Here is an 18859-nt window from a genome sequence, read left to right on the forward strand (position 1 = left end):
CTGGATAAAGCAGACTTTGGCTCTGTATGATTTCTGAACACTGCAGAAGGAAAATAAAGTAACAGACAACTCTTAGTTCTCTGTGCTCAAATCTTTCTCAGCTCAAGAAGCAATTTAGGTGTTTCATGGTGCTGGAGTTGGAACTGGCAAACCCTTCAAACCCAGGCAAGCTGCGCATGTGCAACCAGGAGCACTGAGGAGTAGCAGCAGGCAGAGACTGTGACAGCTAGCCACGAAACTGCTATACTGAAATTTGAGAGTGCAGGACTTCCTTCATAAAAGTATTTTAAACAGACACCTAAAACAAGATGGGAACAAGAGAGTTTGTAATGTATCTACAGTGAAGAATTGGTCTTGTCATCTGAGGTGGAGAAGCTGAGTAACAGACCTTGTTGTGGCTGACATCTGATCGAAAAAAAGAAGGGAATTATTGGGATCCCAGAATTAGCCCTTTAGAAAGCTACTAGGATTTGTCTAGCAAATGAATTACTTAAACAGAACTTGGGATCAGAAGACCTGTGGGATACAAAAGGCATGCGGAGGAATCTACAATAAATACTTCACTGCACCTTGCACGGTGTTTGAAGGACACACAATGCTCTGCCTAGTGCCATGCCCGCTGTTTGAAGAAAGGCTGAAGAATGACACAAATCTGCCTGCTCCACCTGAGCGCTCACACTTTGCACAGGACTAAACCAGCAATGCTGCTGGCTCCACAATGGTGATGAATGAGCCAACTAAGTATCATAAGATTAACCTTAAGGTGATTCAAGGCAGACAGGCCAAAATGGCACTGAAATAATGTCTAGTGCTCAAAGCAAATGCATAGCTAATGAAGAATAGGTGTAATTTTGGAGCTAAGTGGTGAGCAAGTATCACGTAAGCTGTTAAGTTAAATGTACATATGGATAAATAGATAATTGAAATAGACTCAGCTTATAGATGTGGCACTTCGGGACACGGTGTAGTGGTGAATGTAGCAGGGTTAGGTTTACGGTTGGTCTTTATGAACTTAAGGGTCTTTTCCAACCGAAATTATTCTATGATTCTACTTTTGGGACACTGTTGCAGGCTTTACTACTTTCAGGTATCTGCATGATATTGTACCTCGTGGGAGAAAAATCAAGTGTCCGCACTTGCTTGGTACTCCTACACCACGTTTCAGTGCATGGCACATGATCCCTGTCTCCTCTGGGTGAGATACAGCTTATCTTGGGCATGCCTAAATTTTCAGCCAGAAACACAAAAGCTGTTTGTTAGAAAAAACCACATTAATCTGCATGTCATTTTGGTACAGGTAGAACTCTACAACACTTGTCGAAGGGTCTAAGTATCTTTGATGAGAGCCAGGGGTTATGGGCAAAGATAATGAATAAGAGTGCCACATGAGCAAAACAGCAAGCACAGGAACAATGTTCAGAGAGGAGTATTAATAGACAGTGGCCACCACCATCACATTTCCCCCCCCTCAAATAAGAAAAGGATATGAAAACACATAAAATGGTCAACAGGGATTTTGTGTCTTGCCCCTATCATTGATCCCGATGATGCAGCTGTGCAGTGGATGCGAGTACAAATCCCAGTGATGAACGTGAAAAACAGTACAAGTTTGTTCATGGGGCTTCCAGCACTGACGTATCATCACAGGAAGTAAACAAATTGAACTGAGCGCCAGCCAGTATTTCTGAGAAGGTACACTGACAAAATTTCCTTACAAAAGACAGCCACAGACAAAACTGAACATTACATAATGTATGTCCTTGCAAAACCCTGCACTTTATACATTCAAATGGTAAAACAGTCAATGTCTCTTTTTCACAGGTATAATAAGTTTTTATTCATTAGACGCCAATGCTAGCTGATACTCACCAGAAGCCATTAATTGCTACTTCTAAAAAGAGTTAGACAGTCACTACCTACAAGGTTCCCAGAGTAATAGAGAGGCTATTTTCTCAACTAGCAAAGTATGATTTGCAAATTGAATAAAAACTTGGAAGAGATTTGGTCATTGCAGCCACATTCTCCAAAGCATTTGAAAAAATGCAGAGGAGCAAAGTCCAGAGCTGGATTATGTTAATCCGATTTAAAAGAAAAAAAGCCTGTCCAGTCTAAGATAGAAGACAGACTTACTGCCGAGGAAAGATCCTGCATAAAGTAATTAAGGCTGTTACTAAGGGATGGCTGGGACAGTGTAATTCCAGCCTTTTATCAGTTTCAAGGCTCTCAATGGAATATGGAATTTTGGTCAAAGCCAACAAGTGAGTGATTTCTGAGGTGCTAGAGAAATATGCCAGAAGGAATATATGATGTTCATTTATGGACTGAAGGAAACCACAGAAGAACTAAAAAATACACACTTTAAGAAACAATATTTTCAAATATAAAGTTCAATACACAAATTTATAAAACAAATATGAACAGTAGCATGAAAAATGTTCTACAAGGTTGTCACGTGCCAAAACTAGAAAGACAAGTCAAGAAGAAGAACAGAAATCTGCAAAAATATACACGTGAACTTGATTGCAACATCTGGAAATAAACAGTTCATGGATTTTTAGCATTATTTCAGTGTGACAATAGTACCAAACAATTCCATGCTTATACAAATGAACTCTCTTTTTACTAGTCCTGGTGAAACTGCCTTCTGACATTGGCCCTTGTTCAGAGGCAATAAATTTATGTAGTCTGAACTGAAGTATGATTTCAGACATGTAATGCCAATTTGCATCATTCACAACTGAACAGTGGAAAATTATGTCAAAGTAATTCTGAAAAACATATCAGAGAAAGAACCTAGTCCACATAAAGCAACAAGGCGGCAGCAGCAATGAATCCCTGGTTGCCGCTACCTGACATTTTTTAGACTAGAAAGCTGAAAACAAGAACACCTGAACTGGTGAAAACTGATGCCAGAGTCAGAGGGACTTAATGGGTATATAAAAAGAGAGGCAAGGAAAAACAAAAATCTTAGGAAGATTTGTGGTCACAAGAGTGGCTTCCACTTTCCAGCAACTTTTCAAGCCAATGCCTGAGGCAGAGGCTGACAACAGCAGGAGCTTCACCACCAGCAGTCCTGCACTCACACAAAGTTGTAAACTTCCCTAGGCATACCTGGGAGGAACAGGTGGCATCTCCATGAAATTCCAGCAAGGGGGAGAGAGGTTGTTTTGCTCAAGATCTCAGAAAAATAACAGATGCTGCTGTTTGCAGAGACCAAGTGCAGAACACAGCTCCATCAGGATGACTGCACTGCTATGAACTGCTAGAGCATAATGGTGGTGATGGCTAGGAACAGACCCAGAGGCCCTCGAGTTAGTACTGTTAGCTAACTTAATTCACACATTTGAAAAAGGGGCTCAAAATTTTACGCTGAGTATTAACCGCTAGAATTTTGAGATTTGTCCAGAAAGAGAGGCTCCAGCTTGAACCATATACAACTAACTGCAATTATGTAGAGGCCCACATTGTGCACATGGAAGAGGTAAGGACTCAAGTCAAGAAAATTAAAAACTTAGCTGCATGTAAAACCTGCCAGTGCATTGCACTGTAATACTCTGTAATATCAAAAGAGTTTTAATTTTTAACACAATTATTTGTGGCAAGTTTAAATTGAAAATATTACTGATTAGCTCTAAAAGGAATAGCTTAATACTTGCAACTGAATTAATACATACTTGAAGCTTTCTTAAGGACCTGCCATCTATGCATTCTTGAACTTCAAGCAGCCAAGGCAGTGTTGTCTTGGCCTTTCAAGTTCAGATCATAGATCTAATACATTGCATCTAAATTTCTCAGAGCACCTTGGACATCTTTCAGAAGAGTATATATGAGGATAACTCACCAATGTGCAAACTGGTTCAATGTTGACAATCTTTACCCCTGTCTATGTCATACCATGACAACACAGCATTTTATGCCACCAGTGGTTGGTTACCACTGGTCAGACAAAGACTCAATTTTTCAAGAACATAATGGCAATTTCTGGCCTTCACAATAATCCAGAAAAGAGCAACTAATATCTGAGAATATTTGATCCAGGCACCAGTTTTCCCATTACTAAAGATCTGCACGAGAGTAAGTGATCAGGACTAATTTCAAAGCAGCTGATGTATCCCATTAAACAGTACGACTATAAATATGTCATTTCAGTTTATAAATATGCTTACTTTCTCAATAGACTCATACACTAACATGAGTGCTATCATTTCTATTGCATGTTCGTAAAATAGAGGCCAAATATAGGACTAACCACTAAATTATATAGCTTAATCAGTTGTATAACACAGACTGTTACATTTTTCTACAGAAACTCCTGTAATTTGTAGTTTTATTTAACTATAGAATATCTTCCAAGAAGGGATTCAGACTTGATCTGAAAGCAGCACAAAAATTTCCTTATTTCTCTTGTTAGGTTTTTCAATAGCTAAGCACCCTTCTGAGAAGAATTTGTGCCAGATTGCTCATTTGAATTTCTCTGGCTTTGGCTTCCAGCTACCAGATCTTATTAAACCTCAGTCCACAGCCATTTGTGACTACTGTTCCTCTCCCTGCTTGTTTATATACCACACAAGAAGTCACATCTAAGTCTTCTTGCTTATCTAAAAAACAGATTAGGTTTCACAGTATCAAGCACTTTTTTCCCAGTCCTCAAATACTTTCTGAATCAAATCCATCTATTGCACACCTCCTTTAAAAATGCATCTCAAGAACAGGACATAATGCATTTGAATTAGTCTCAAAGATGTCACCTCGTGATGCACAATCAATTCTCTAAACTTTAAAACTCCTCCTCAATTTTGCGTCTTTTAACTAGTCCCTAACTATAATTTGCCTTTTGGCAGTATTCAAGTGTCACTTTAACCAAGCGCAAGTTACCAAGCAATAAAGATTACTTTTCATTACTGTCCCTTCTAAAACAAAATTTACCATTTGACCAAGTTTTGTGTTATCCACAAATGTTATGAGTAATCATTTTGTGCTTGGTTCTTCATTGCAACCGCAAATGCTAATAGTATCAGGCTTACTCCTGATCCTTCACATTAGCCCACCAGAAGCCTCTCCTCCAGTCATGATTTTTCACTGACAATCAGCCTCTGTGATCTGCAGATCTATGCCTCCACTTAACTGTGATCAGCTCCTGTGCATGGAGTGTGAGTCACACACTTAAATCCCTGTTCACACTCCTCCACAAATAGCCTATAACTCATGTATTGCAGTGCAATGCCTCGTTTCTCTTTCGTGCCATAATCCTACCCATCAGACAGCTGCGCATCAAATACCTTATTCCACGGATCAGTTCTTTCCTTCCTATGTAAAAAGAGAAAAAACAGTCTGTAGAGCTACATTACTTGTATCACAAATGCATGCCTACCTGGAAGAAAGATTCTGCTGTACTGCACCACAGCACAAACTTCTGCCACCTGCGGGGGTCCTGGACTTGAATAAAGTCTGAGAAAATGGGTTCCAGCTCCAGTTCCGAAGCCCTTCTGCTATCATGTAATCTGATGTGCAAAATCCGTCCTTTCTCCCATTATCTGCCATGGTGTTCTTGCATGCCATCAAGACATCTGGAAGGTCTCGTGATTCCCGTGGATCACTGCAGAGGGCCTTCCAACCCCCTGTTGTTTTTTTTTTTTCTAATCATAATAGCAGTATAATTTAATATTAAACCACCAGATTTGAACTTTCCTAGCCAAACTCAGTCTACTATGATAAAGCAGAACGTGTGCTATATTAAGGTGATTAAAAAAAGCAGCCCATGGAACTGTACAGCTGTATCTACAATATTTTATATAAATTAAATATTAATAGAAATATGGATGAGAATATTATCAGGATCACAGTGCTATAACAATCTTACGTATTTTATATGCTTCTGATTTTTTTGCTTAAATATAATGTTTATTAGTCCCACTTCTACACTGTACTCCACCAAGATTAATTCTGCACTGAGTGTCTTTATAGCAGTTGTGCTACATTTTAGTAGTTTATACATATGAAAGTAGATATTTTATTCAGAAATATGAAACAGAACCATTATGCTGTCTAGTTAAGGCTAGTTATTGCTTGAGAATGGCAGGGATACAAAAGAGCTAAATATGATTTTAATAATGCAGACTTTATTGGGAAAAAAGCCACAATAAAACAGAATGACTCTTATTTAACCTAGAAGAACTTTGAAAATGAGAATTTCATCTTGAATGTGCATCATGCAGGAATGCTATATGGAATTCACTAAACTCTCTAAGTTGTCTAAAGCCCTGGTTTTTTGTATACCATAAAAATAAATAAACAAACTAGCAAAGGTTTGCAGCAGGCAAGAGAAATGAATTATACTCAGAAAATGAGTTAATTTGGTTAAGACATGCTAACAAGAAAACAGATTTTTCCACGACCAGTCTAATTAGTGAAACTTCGTTCCTTATGAACTCCTCTTATACGTGCACACACTTTTTCTGCAAGTCCATCTCCCTTCCTCTCTAAACTTTATCTCCCAGCCTTTCACTCTGACCACAGTCCTTAAAGCCCCCGTTTCTCTGCCATTTCCTCCAGCAGCTGGGCACGGGGCACCGCATGGGAGCAGCTGACAGCACATGTCTACTGACTGCCCAGGGCACATCAGGCAGTGAGAGACCTGCTGATGCTATGAGTTTCAGCCTTCACTCTTCAGAAACATTAATAAGGTCTGTTTTCTGCTCCAACACTGTTTTTCACAAAGTTTTGTAGGACTTGGTTGTACAACCTCTTCCTCACTGCTGTCTTTGAACTCTCATAAAAAAGAAGCAGCAGTGATGTGAGCTTCAAATAATTCAAATGACACAAGAATCCACATACATTTTCCATGTACTACTTTCCTTCTTGTTTAAACAAAGATTGGTAAATGTGCTACATGTGGAAAAAGCAGTGGAAGAGGACAGGAATGCCCTGCTCTCATGGAAGATTTACTTTTTCTTAATTAAGTTCATAATAAATACAAAAAGTACCTGATGCCTTTCTTTTTTCCCCATGTCTCTTTTAGCCAAAACTAGGTACCTCCATCTCATCTGAGTTATCATTACAAGAAAATGAAGTTGATGATAGTGAGGTGACAGCAATGCTGGAAGGCTCTTTTTTAATCCTTACGATTTCTTCACTGCTGCTGGCTCTGATATTCAAAGCAGCATCATGGAGCTCTTGCATGAACACAAATTGAAGAGAAGAGGCAGAACAGGGAGCTACAGCTGCATCAAAGAGGCATGGAGCTCCAGCAGCCCCCAGCAAAACATATATGGCTGAGGGCCCTTCTCTGCCAAGAACTAGCAAATTCTGGAACCTTCTTGAGTTAATTTTCCTTGTAGAAAAGAAACTGGCAGTACAAAACAAGTATCTTCTCAGTGCAGGATGTTTATTTTCAAAAGTCCAGCTGCCCTTCTTCCTGAAGCCAGAATGATAACAAGCAGTGCTCAGGCAACAATGTTCAGCCAAGGCTTCAGACCGGGTGCCTCTCTCCTCTTCAGAAAAACATCTTCATGTCTTCACCTCCCTTTCTCCAGGGAGACTTGTGTGCTAGTCACAGCAATTACTGCTTTGCTGATGGCAGCTTCATGTCTGGCCACATACGCCTTCCTTTCTCCTGCTTAAGACAATGCAGTCAGAGACCAGGGAAACTGCACACTGAACCTCCTTCCATGAGGTTGCATGGAAAATACAGAAACATGGTGTCACTGAGCTTTGTTTGCATTATTAGGAATTAAAGTTAATAAGAAGACATGACATTACATATTTGTTATGTAACTGCACAAAACTAAAGCGAGTTTTTATCTGTTTTATCTGTTAATTCAAATCCAATTCCTACAAAAGGCCATCTCACCCAAGACAGAAGTACTTTAAAGTTCATGAGTCTTGGGGCTCATTCTAACTCAAGTTGCAGCCTGCCTCCTTTCAGGAGAAAAGGAGGGGAAATCACTCACTTGTAAACAGTTCCACAAACCCCTCAGAAGGAGAGGCAGACCAATTCTCCTTCAAGGGCCTGAGTGAGATTTATAACAAGTTTCAGCACAAAGAACCATGGAATAGATTCTATAACATACACCCATACCGTTCACAGCAAGTTTGTCTTGGGATGGTTGGTCTTTAGAGGGGAGTTCACAGTGACAGGTCACTTGGCTTTCTTGTAGCTGATGCTGAGATTTATTTTGTGGGAATATAATAAACAGAAATAGCTGCCTCTAAGCATTTACCGTAAGTTCACAGGAACTGGATTTACAAATGAACAGAGCTTCATAAATATAACAAAGATCAAACTTCTCAGTGTTAAAAAATGCTGCTTCCAGGGAAGAGAGACGAATGATCAGAATGCTTATAATAAGCCCCTACAGTGTAATCATCTCTATAGCTTGACTAAACCACCCCTTTTCCTACCTTGCAAGCAGACTCAAAACACCTAGTCCTGCCAGACCAGATAAAACAGTAAAAAACCAAACAATTCCACAAGGCAGTACAAGACCAGAGTTCAGGACACTATTTCTGCAACAGCAACATTTGTCTCTAAAACAAGTTTTCCTCCTTTTGTTTCACATGGGCTAACACTACAGACCACATCCAGTGGAAAAATCCAATGGTGAATGCATTTCCCTGAAGCCACTTCACACTTGTCTTCCATAAGAGAAAAGCAAGTAATTTGATAGAAACTAAATCTCCTACTTTTCTGGAGTGTTCAACCAAAATGATCACGTCACGATTCACTCGGTGGACTCATGATGGTTCGTTTGCTACGATCTCGAAAGTGCAAAATTAAGGTGACCAACACCAAAGGGGATGGCAGTAATCAAACAGTGAAACTTTACTGTGTTGCCTGTGAAGCGGCATGCGATAGTTAAGACATGGGTGAAAGAAAGGAGAAAAGTAAAGTTAGTTTAGACAGAGGAGGAAGAGAGTTTATAGCTACTACCACTGATCTCACAACGTCCTAATGGTCCCGGGTCCAGCTGATGCTGCATCGTTGATCATTGTGGTCCTTGGTGGGGAAGCTTCCCATTTTTGTTGTCCAGAAGTCATCTTTTTATGCTGAGTAACACACCTTGCTCCACCTCTGCCTCAGGGGTCTCTGCCTTTCTCAGAATTCAGTTCTCATATCTCTGCCCTTCTCAAGCGATGCCATCGCGCATGCGCAGCGGGGAGTGTCCCAGGTGTGGTCAGTCTTGGAGTTGGGCAGCCTTCAAGCAGGAGGTGTGTTTTGGTATTATAATGAAGCAAAGTTTGTCTAAGGTTCATGATTTCTTCATTGACGTTATGGCAACAGTTGTGATCCATCTCTTTTGACAGTGGCTATGCGATTATCTCTAACAGCTCTGGCTGGGCCCAGGTCCTGAACAATAGCACAGCACTCTCTGTACTGCACGGCTCAGGCATGAAGAACAGCACTGCACTGCCTGCACCACACGGGTCAGTACCCAGGAGAACAGCATAGCACTCGTTGTGCCACAGTTCTGCATTCAGGAGCCTTGGCACCACATTCCACTCTTGGGATCGGCAACTGCGCTCCAAGCAGACCATTGTTGGGTACCTCACTGTCCATGTCCCTGTTGACAATGTTAAGACAATGCTGATTTTCTGACTGACTCTTACAGCACAATGGCGTGATTCATTTTAAAAACAAAGGGTAGCTCACCACTACAGCTGATGCCCATCTTGCTCTCCTTGACTACCTAAGCTGAGGTTATACAGTAACCACTACTCTGAGACAAACTTCTCTCGGCAGTGCTTCATCACTGGTGCCCCTTTTCATGGAAATATTGGACAATGGTGTATTGGCACCATGGGACTATCATCTATTGGTACTATGAGCTGTGAAATACGGGCCTAGGGACCATCCAGCCATACAGGCTTCAGCTGCCAAGGTTCCTTCTGCCCCTTTCTGCACCACATTCCCACCAGCCACTTCTAGATGGGATCATCTGTATTTTCTTTCTCCCCCCTAGCTACAAGAGGACACTATGCCATGTTTTCCTCTTTCATGTTATGAACATCAATGCATCTAAGTGCTTCAAGAAGCAAACTGACATCATCTTTGGTTTCTCTGCTAGCACAAGGTCCTGTAAGATAGGGAACCACGCCACGCCACACTGCACAGCACACTACCCACACTGCTCTTCTCTCTCCTTCCTTTATTACCTACATAGATCTATAGGAAGGGCCACTACTTGCTCCAACTGTACCAGATGGCAAGACATAGCAATGTAATCTTAGCACAGCATTTAGATGAAGTGCAGAATTGCCTCATAGTGTTAACATCTTCTTGTCCCGCCACAACATGCCCATCCCACCAACACTACTTACAAAAAAGCTGTTGTATGTCATTGTCTTGTTTTCCATACCTGTAACACAACCTTCTCCATACCTTCTCACTCTCCTCACTTTCCCACTCTCCTCTTTTTCTCTTAGTAATATAAGAAATGGAGGCTCCCATAAACTAGAGACCCCTTTCCTGGCTTTCATTCTCCTAAAATGTCTATAAGTTATCCTATGTATATATACACACACACATATACGCATGTCTGTATGTATGTACCTATGGCTTTCTTCCATTCTTATGCTTTAATCCAGAATTAAGGATTCTGTATTAATCCTGACACCAAGATGGTAGAGGTTCACAATATACTAAAAATAATGAGATAACCTGTTCATAAAATACAGGGCTTGAAAAAGGACACAGAGAATCTTCAGTCACAGAAATATACTGAAAGATGCAACAGGAGCAGCTCTTTTAAACACAAAAGGTTAAATTGGAAACATCATTAGTTCTTGAGAGAATTATTTTGAAGATGTGGTGGTTGACCCTGGCTTGACACCAGGTACCCACCAAAGCTGCTCTATCACTCCCCTCCTCAGCTGGACAGTGGAAGAAATATAACAAAAAGCTCATGGGTCAGGATACGGACAGGGAGAGATCACTCAGCAATTACTGTCTCACTCAGCAATTACTGTCACGGACAAACCAGAACTGACTTGGGGAAATTAGTTTAATGTATTACCAGTCAAATCACAGTAGGGTAATAAGAAATAAAACCAAATCTCAAAAAAATCCTTCCCCCCACCCCTTCTTTCTTCCCAGGCTCAACTTTACTTCTAAATTCTTTACCTTCTCCCCTCCTCAGTGACACAGGAAATGGGGATTGCAGTCAGATTATCACCCGTTGTCTCTGCTGCTCCTTCCTCCTCAAGGGAGGACTCCTCACACTCTTCCCCTGCTCCAGCGTGGGGTCCCTCCCATGGGAGACAGCTCTCCACAAACAACTTCAACTTGAGTCCTTCCCATGGGCTGCAGTCCTTCACGAACTGCCCCAGCGTGGGTCCCTTTCACAGGTACAGTCCTTCAGGAACAGGCTGCTCCAGTGTGGGTCCCCCACAGGGTCACAAGTGCTGCCAGCAAACCTGCTCCAGCGTGGGCTTCTCTCTCTCCATGGGTCCACAGTCATGCCAGAAGCCTGCTCCAGCACGGGCTTCCCACAGGGTGACAGTTTCCTTCAGGCATCCACCTGCTCCAGTGTAGGGTCCTCCAGGGGCTGCAGGTGGATCTCTGCTCCACCATTACCCTCCAAGTGCTGCAGGGCCCAGCCTGCCTCACCATGGGCTGCACCACGGGCTGCAGGGGAATCTCTGATCCAGTGCCTGGAGCACCTCCTCCCCCTCCTTCTGCACTGACCTTGGTGTCTGCAGAGTTGTTTCTCTCATATATTCTCACTCCTCTCTCCTGCTGAAGTTTCCTGTTGCACAGGGGTTTTTTCCCCTTCTTAAATATGTTATCCCAGAGACGCTACTACTGTCACTGGTAGCCTTGGCTTTGGCCAGAAGCAGGTCCGTCTTGGTTGGCATTCTCTATTGGACACAAGGGAATCTTCTAGCAGCTTCTTACAGAAGCCATCCCTGTAATCCCATTGCTATCAAAACTCTGCCATGCAAACCCAATATAGAAGAATTCATTGTTGAGGAAAGTGTTGATTTTTATGTTCACAACTCTACAACTAGATTTCTTAAATTAAACTCATTTCCTTACCCCCATTTTTCCACCCCCATAAACATCAGCTCATTATTTGAAAAATGCACAATGAATGAGAAAAAGGCAATTTAAGATGAGGCACTGTAGAAATTGACTGTGACGGATGTTCAAAGAATGAATCAGTACATGACTTCCCTGTTCTTTTACTCTTCCTTAAGCATCTGTTTTTGGCTACTTTTATGATTTCTCCTTGATGCTTGACCTTAGCAAAACCTCAAAGACCTCCATTGGAAGTAGGAAGCTACAGGAAAAAAAAGCCACAAAGAAAACAAGTATTTCCAGTGCCTCCTACCTGGTTTTGGATAACCTTCATGCTCCAGTGCTACTCAAAGCACCTCATTTATTGAGAAACCAGACTTCCTGGTTATTATTAATAGCTGCTTCTACACAATGTTGCTCTTTCCATTAAACTTAGAAAAATCACAAGTTCCTTGCTAGCAATCAGTTCTTCCCTCAGGCAAGACACAGGCTACCTGCAGGAGGGAACCAGTGCTTGTCATGAGTATTTGGGATGTCTGCAGTAAGCCATTCTTCAATCCTGCAGTGACTGTGGATTAAATTAGATCTGCCAAAAATTTCTACCAACTTTCTATTAGCATCATATTATTCCTAATTAGCATAACTGTTGCAAATGTATACCATAAAACATATATCTAACTTCACTCAGTCTTTTGCAAGGAACACTTCCTGACTGAAATATTCTGTACTAAAAAAAGACCACAATATCATGAATGTAGGGAACAAGTGGTCAGGATACCTGGGTGGAAAACAAAGATAGATTCCTAGAGAAAGTAATTTTAGATTAATATACTAAATAGGTTTTTGTTCTCTTCATGTTTCACACAGAAATACAAAATTATTCATGTTGGAATGAGTCATCCGGTGCTCACAGCAGGCTTAACACTGAATCCAGACCAGGTTGCTCAGATCTTTATCCAGTTGGGTCTTGAAAACCTCAAAGTATGGAAATTCACAACCTCACAGGCAACCGGCTGCACTGCTTAATTACCCTGATAGTGAAAATGTTTTCCTGTATAATATTGACCCTGATGCTAATTTATATTGTATAAAGTTGAAATCTCCCACCTCAATTTGTCATGGTCTTTTGTTCTTCCAACAGACATTGCTGTAAAGAACATGGCTTCATCTTCTCAGTAACCTCCTTGTAGGTGTCAGATAGCTGCTGTTAGGTCCCTCCAATGCAATCTCTTCTCCAGGCTGAACAAGCCCTGTTCCCTCAACCTCTTTTTCCAGGGCAAGTGCTCCAAGCCCTGACCATCTTGATGGCCTTTCACTGAACTAACTCAAGTTCACTGATGTTTTGAGAGAGTCCAAGGCTGGACACAGCACTGCAGATAGGAACTGAGGCATGCCAAGTAAAGGAGAATAATCACTTCCATCAACCTCTGGCTGCTGTTCTGTTGATACAACCCAGTCTGCTGCTAGCGTTCATTGTTTTGTGCTGATCAAGGATGAGGATATAGTTTATTATTGGTTTCTTATCCAATCTTTGTCCCATTTGCTGACCCTGTCAGCACAGATGCCAGGTAACACCGAACAGCTCAATGAACAAAGCAGAAGTGCAAGATTTACTACCCAGTTTTGCAGCATGTCCTCACTTCATATAAACGGAAGATCAACTGCCCTGTCAGGATATTGCTCCCTTGCATCATGTAAAATCATATAAACAACCTGTTAGGGTATCAGAAGTGCAATGACAGGGTAAGCCTTCCACAGTCTTAGGCTGTTTCTCTCTATATCTGAGCTACAGAGAACAAACCACGCAAGCAAAGTCACCAGTTCTGTTAAATCTTTTCTATAGTGCTCTAGTTGTTATTCTTTTTGCATCAGAAATTGTTCATCCCAGAAAATACCATGAGGGTGTGGGATTTTCTGGATTAATTTCAATGCTAAAATGTAGCCAGACATAGCATTATACAGTCAGAGTTTACCCGCCAAAGTGTACACTTTTAACCAGTGACACAAATAAAAGGGAGCTGCAAGAAGAATCTGTATCAATTGGAAAGCAGGGTTTTCCACCTGAAATGTGGCAAGCCAATAGTGCAACAGGAAACACAAGATATTCTCGGTCCTCATTCAGTTTACAAGCATAATATCAAAACTCCTCCAACATGCCAAAACAGTAATGAAACTAAGACAAAAGGATGAGCAAGCCTACTGCATCCAGGATGTCCAACATACACATACTGCGTATCTCTTTGCCTCAATAAAAATACTTATAGAATGTATCAGTAATTTTTTTCACTAAAGAGGAAAAAGCATTAGGATTTTATTCAGCATACCCAGAAAACACTTTAATTTAAGGGGACTGCAGAAGCGGGATTTGAAGTTAGGTCTCTGAATCTTAATCTCCGAATTGCGTGTGAACGCACTGCCAACCCTGTGTAACGCAGTATTTCCCATGCATTTTTGCTGGCAAGCACTGATACTGGCGAGCTGTGGCCTGTCTGCTGTGACTGACTGAAGAAAGCAGCCCTTGACTTATGAGCCGTACGAAAACAGCAAATATATATGCCATAGTGTATTGTTTTGCCTACCATTGCTGTACCTAAAAACTTAGTAAGCATCTCTCTATGAACACTTCACAGGGAAACTCTTGAACCCTTTTGCTCACTCTGCAAGGAAAATACATTCACCTTCTGTGAAAAGGGGTTCTTGCACAATTTTACAGCTAATGTATATATTTTTCATCAAGTCCTGTCTGCATTCATAGTTCTTTACTGGGATTAGTTGCATATAATTTGAGCAGGAATAGTGAGGAGAAATACACAGTGGTTTTAAAAATCAGAAACAGCGCTTATTTAGGATAATATTTGCAGCTCTTCCATCTAAGTACCCACACAGATTGCACATACTCCCACAGAGATGGAAATTAATAATATGTGAAATACCTGTGCAGCTTGAGCGTCACAGTTCCATAAACAGTAGCAAAGCCCAGAAGACGAACCCATCTTAGGAGAATACAGCGAAATACACTTGGCTCAAAATACAAAATGACAACCTATAGAACAGAAAGATAGAGAGAGCTTCAGTACTGCTTTAATGTGAAAGTAGTTCTTCATTCAAATGCAGAATAGTTGCAAAACAGGACAGCAGACATATTTCAGCTTGTACTGCTGTATATTTAGATTTTCTAGTAAAGTGACGGGATGATCAGATCAACCAGCTGGCACAGTTCTAGGCACCAGCTCCTTTTGAAGGAAGCTGGCAAAAGCCCTCTGACAGACTGTGAAGTGACAACACTTTTAAATGCAATTCCACTGACTTTTCTTAACCGAGTGAAAACATGTACCCAAAGAAGAGGATAGAACAGACAAGGACATTTTCCTTGAGCTATTCCAGTAATACACAGCTGGCCTAATTCTGTTTTGATGGATTGTATTTACTAGGTTACACTTGAAAGTCACTTCTAATAAACCTAGAAAAATGATAGCTGCTCATTTTTCTCTGCCAACTATTCCACCACACTAAAAATGATTGCACTAGCCTCACTCTGTCCAAAACTCAAAAATCTCGATGTCATATCTGACTCTTTCTTATTCTTCCCCATATATTTTCCCTAAGCTACACCAAATTTCCCTACGTATCACCACTTTCTCAATGAAAATAACCTTTTTGTTCACTTATGGATTTGTCTAATCACAACAGAAAGGTACTACTTGCCTTTTGCTCTATTTACCAAGTACCATGCATGAGGACAGCACTCAATAAACAGTAACATAAAGCTACTTCTGCAGGTATAGTGCATACAAAAGCATCATTACCAAGTAAAATGCCACCCTTATCTAAAACAGGGCTGCTCAAATGGTAGACTCAGTCATGATCCAAACCAGGAGCCCATTTCCTCTTCTTCCAACAGACCTTGTCCCCAGGTGTCCCGAGGGATGATCCCATATTTCTTCCCACTTGTCTGGCCCTACCAGGAGCCTGTTGTCCCAGGGATTTGCCTGTTCACTGCCCTTATCCCACCTGCAGACCCTGCTTGTTCCAGCAAAGATAGATCCAGTGCATCCCACCCATCTGACTAGAACCTAGTAGAACGACCCAGTGCACCATAGTACAAATTAATTGGGTAATCCTGGTCTAGAGAAAGGAAGCACTGAAACATTTCAGGCCATCTGCCACAGTTTCATTTAGAGTCAGTACATTCTGGCAGTAGAGGTAGTATTGTGCCTACCGGCTGCCACATGATATTATTTTCCTCACTAAATGCTTTTCTATGTGGGAATTCAAGCCCAGGATATTGGCCAAAAGCCCAGGACTACGTCCTCTGGGTGACATAGACATATTTAGGAGAGTGGGGGCAAAAATGGCAGACATGTGGGCCGAGAGAGATAGAAGAAGCTGCTGTGCTTTGCTGGCATGTTTGGGGTTTTTTTGTTTGGTCTTTTTTTGTTGTTTTTTGTTTGGGTTTTTTTTTACAGCAGGATCAAGCTATTTCGTTAGAAAAGGTGGTTTGTTGAATCAAACCATGGTGCAAAATTTAATCTGCTTTTTCACTGTTACTGAACTGACATGTTTCAAGGTAGACACTTTTGGGGAATCTGACAAATTCTGCAAGCAGGGAAGGGAACAGCATGCAGCAAAAGGACCACTTATCCTTGGAAAACCAGATGGAAAACAAAAATGCATCCACACAGCCATGAACATGCTTGTGTAAATAGAGCATCCAGCAAGAATTTTCTCAGAAAGACCTGAATGATAGTAATGACCTTTTATCCTAATACACAGTTATATACATTAGGACAGTTGCAGAACCAGAGCAAAGTCTGTAGCAGTAACCTACCTCCTGACGTTTGCCAGGGGCTAGAAAACACCCTCTTTCATCTTTGATTCTTCCAAACTAGAAAAACAATGTCAAAAAAAGACTGGCATACAGAGACGCTGAACATTGCAAAATTGATCTGAAAGCAGATTTTTTCAGATGATTGAAATGGGAAGGTCTGAAAACCTTCCAGGCATAGAATTTTCTGAACAAGGGCAACAGCTCTCTTTGCCATGCAATCTGACACAGCAATTTTATGTGCAGTTGCTTGTTGAAATATTAACTGCTTGTGTCTAGAAAATCTCATTGATTTGCATTGAACCATTTGTATGAGCAGCTGAGGCATTTGGCTAGCTATCAACCAAGAAAACACCACTTCAAATGCAGCATGGTGTGAGCTGGCATGTGGCAGCTCACCGTGAAGGCTGCAGAGGAAAGGCTGTGTTGGCAAGATGTGTTCTCATTTTCCCATTTGAATGCAGACACATTTTAACTACTCCTTCACCCAGTGGTCAAGTACATTGCAGAAGTAAGACCTGATCCAAGTCTGATTCTCTTTTGGGTCATCCTATGTTTATATGATGGAGAATAGTTACAATGCCCTCCCAGGGGCCAACATCCATTTCTACCTATTCTTCTGTTATTTGCATGTGGTCTGGCATGGACCAGAGCTCTGAACAGCAAGAATTGCTATACTTATGTTTTGCTTGCTCCTTAGGCTTACCAGAATATTATTCTAAGAGTATATCATTCTCATTCCCATCAGGGCTCACCGGGATATCCGTTCAGGTGACTGCCCTCTCTAAGCTCTTGTCAGCATTAAGTCTCTTATAAGCACAGTGAATTTTAGTGGCACAATTTTTAAATTGAATAATCTTTAATGGATAGGAGCCAAGGTGCTACAGAAACACTTCCTCGGAAGCTCAGTACACCAAAAGCCATGCTCAAGTTTTTAATATCAGTGGGATCACATTCTTGCAAAGAACATACATCTGGTGAAAAGTATGGCTCTGCACTGCATCCCTCACTCTATCTCAAATACAAACAAAAAAAGAAACATGACACAGAGAAGTCTTGGATTTGTTTCATATCAGCCTCTTCTATCTTCTGGTTACCAAAACCCCCATTCCCTACTGTTTTTCCCAGAGATAAGCCTTCCCTAAAGTGACAAACAATATGCATCAAAGGCTTGCTAAGCTCCAAATGAGGAGTGTAGGATGAGCTCAGTATTCACCCACATACCCAGGCTGCTCTCAGCACAGCAAGGGAATCCCTCTGCAGTCCTAAGACTACTCTGCCTATCAAAAATCTGACAATAATTCACTTTTCCTTTTCACTTTTATAATGCACTAGACCATGACAGCAGCGTAAATTTCATTAAAAATGCTTAGAGGTTTTGCTGATGGGTGTCACAAAACCTATTTACTGTACATAAGGAAATGTGATATCCTCTGTTTTGCCAGCTCCTGAAATCCGTTTAAATATTAGACATCAGTTTTGGTTCCTTAAACAACAAAGATCTGGGGGAAAAATATTTGGAAACCAGAAAAAGAGAAAACAGTCCCTCTTCATGTATCAGTCACTGTGTGAGACTTCATAAACAGTGGCTCATATTTGGCATTTGGTCAAAGGCATGTAGATGTCTGCTTTTAACCTCAGCTGTTTTAAGCTATTATTACCCATGCCAAAACATTGTCCCAGTAGTCATGCTACTACTTGTGGAGTCAGAGATGAAAAGACTTTCTAAGGTCACCAGCTAACTGTCAAGTATGTTTAGAGCTGGAGAATTATGGACATGAAAGAGAGACTTAGCTTGCTGACACAGCGATCAGCCAACTCAGTTATTCAGCTGACATAATGAACAGACACACACGCTCTCTAAAGGCAATGACTAAAGTCAATACAGGCACCTCGCCCACTATAGCAAATTTTAATCCGGACAGGTAGGACAGTGAAAGTGCAAAGAGAACTAACATTGAACAATTTAATGTTCAAAAGCATAACAGTCACTGTCCTCAGAAAAAATGATCAAATAA

The 18859-nt window shown here is 41.1% G+C and overlaps 1 protein-coding gene across 2 annotated transcripts in view; it reads right to left on the reverse strand.

Moving 5' to 3' along the window:
• GPR158 (G protein-coupled receptor 158) overlaps positions 1-18859 on the reverse strand; it is a 203835-nt gene that overhangs the window by 38913 nt on the left and 146063 nt on the right. For both annotated transcript variants that reach the window (XM_074900127.1, XM_074900126.1), the window contains exon 6: positions 14950-15059. In XM_074900127.1, the coding sequence (XP_074756228.1) occupies positions 14950-15059 (110 nt within the window). The remainder of the gene's footprint in view (positions 1-14949; positions 15060-18859) is intronic.

Source organism: Athene noctua, chromosome 2, assembly GCF_965140245.1.
Source record: "Athene noctua chromosome 2, bAthNoc1.hap1.1, whole genome shotgun sequence".
NCBI lineage: Eukaryota > Metazoa > Chordata > Aves > Strigiformes > Strigidae > Athene > Athene noctua.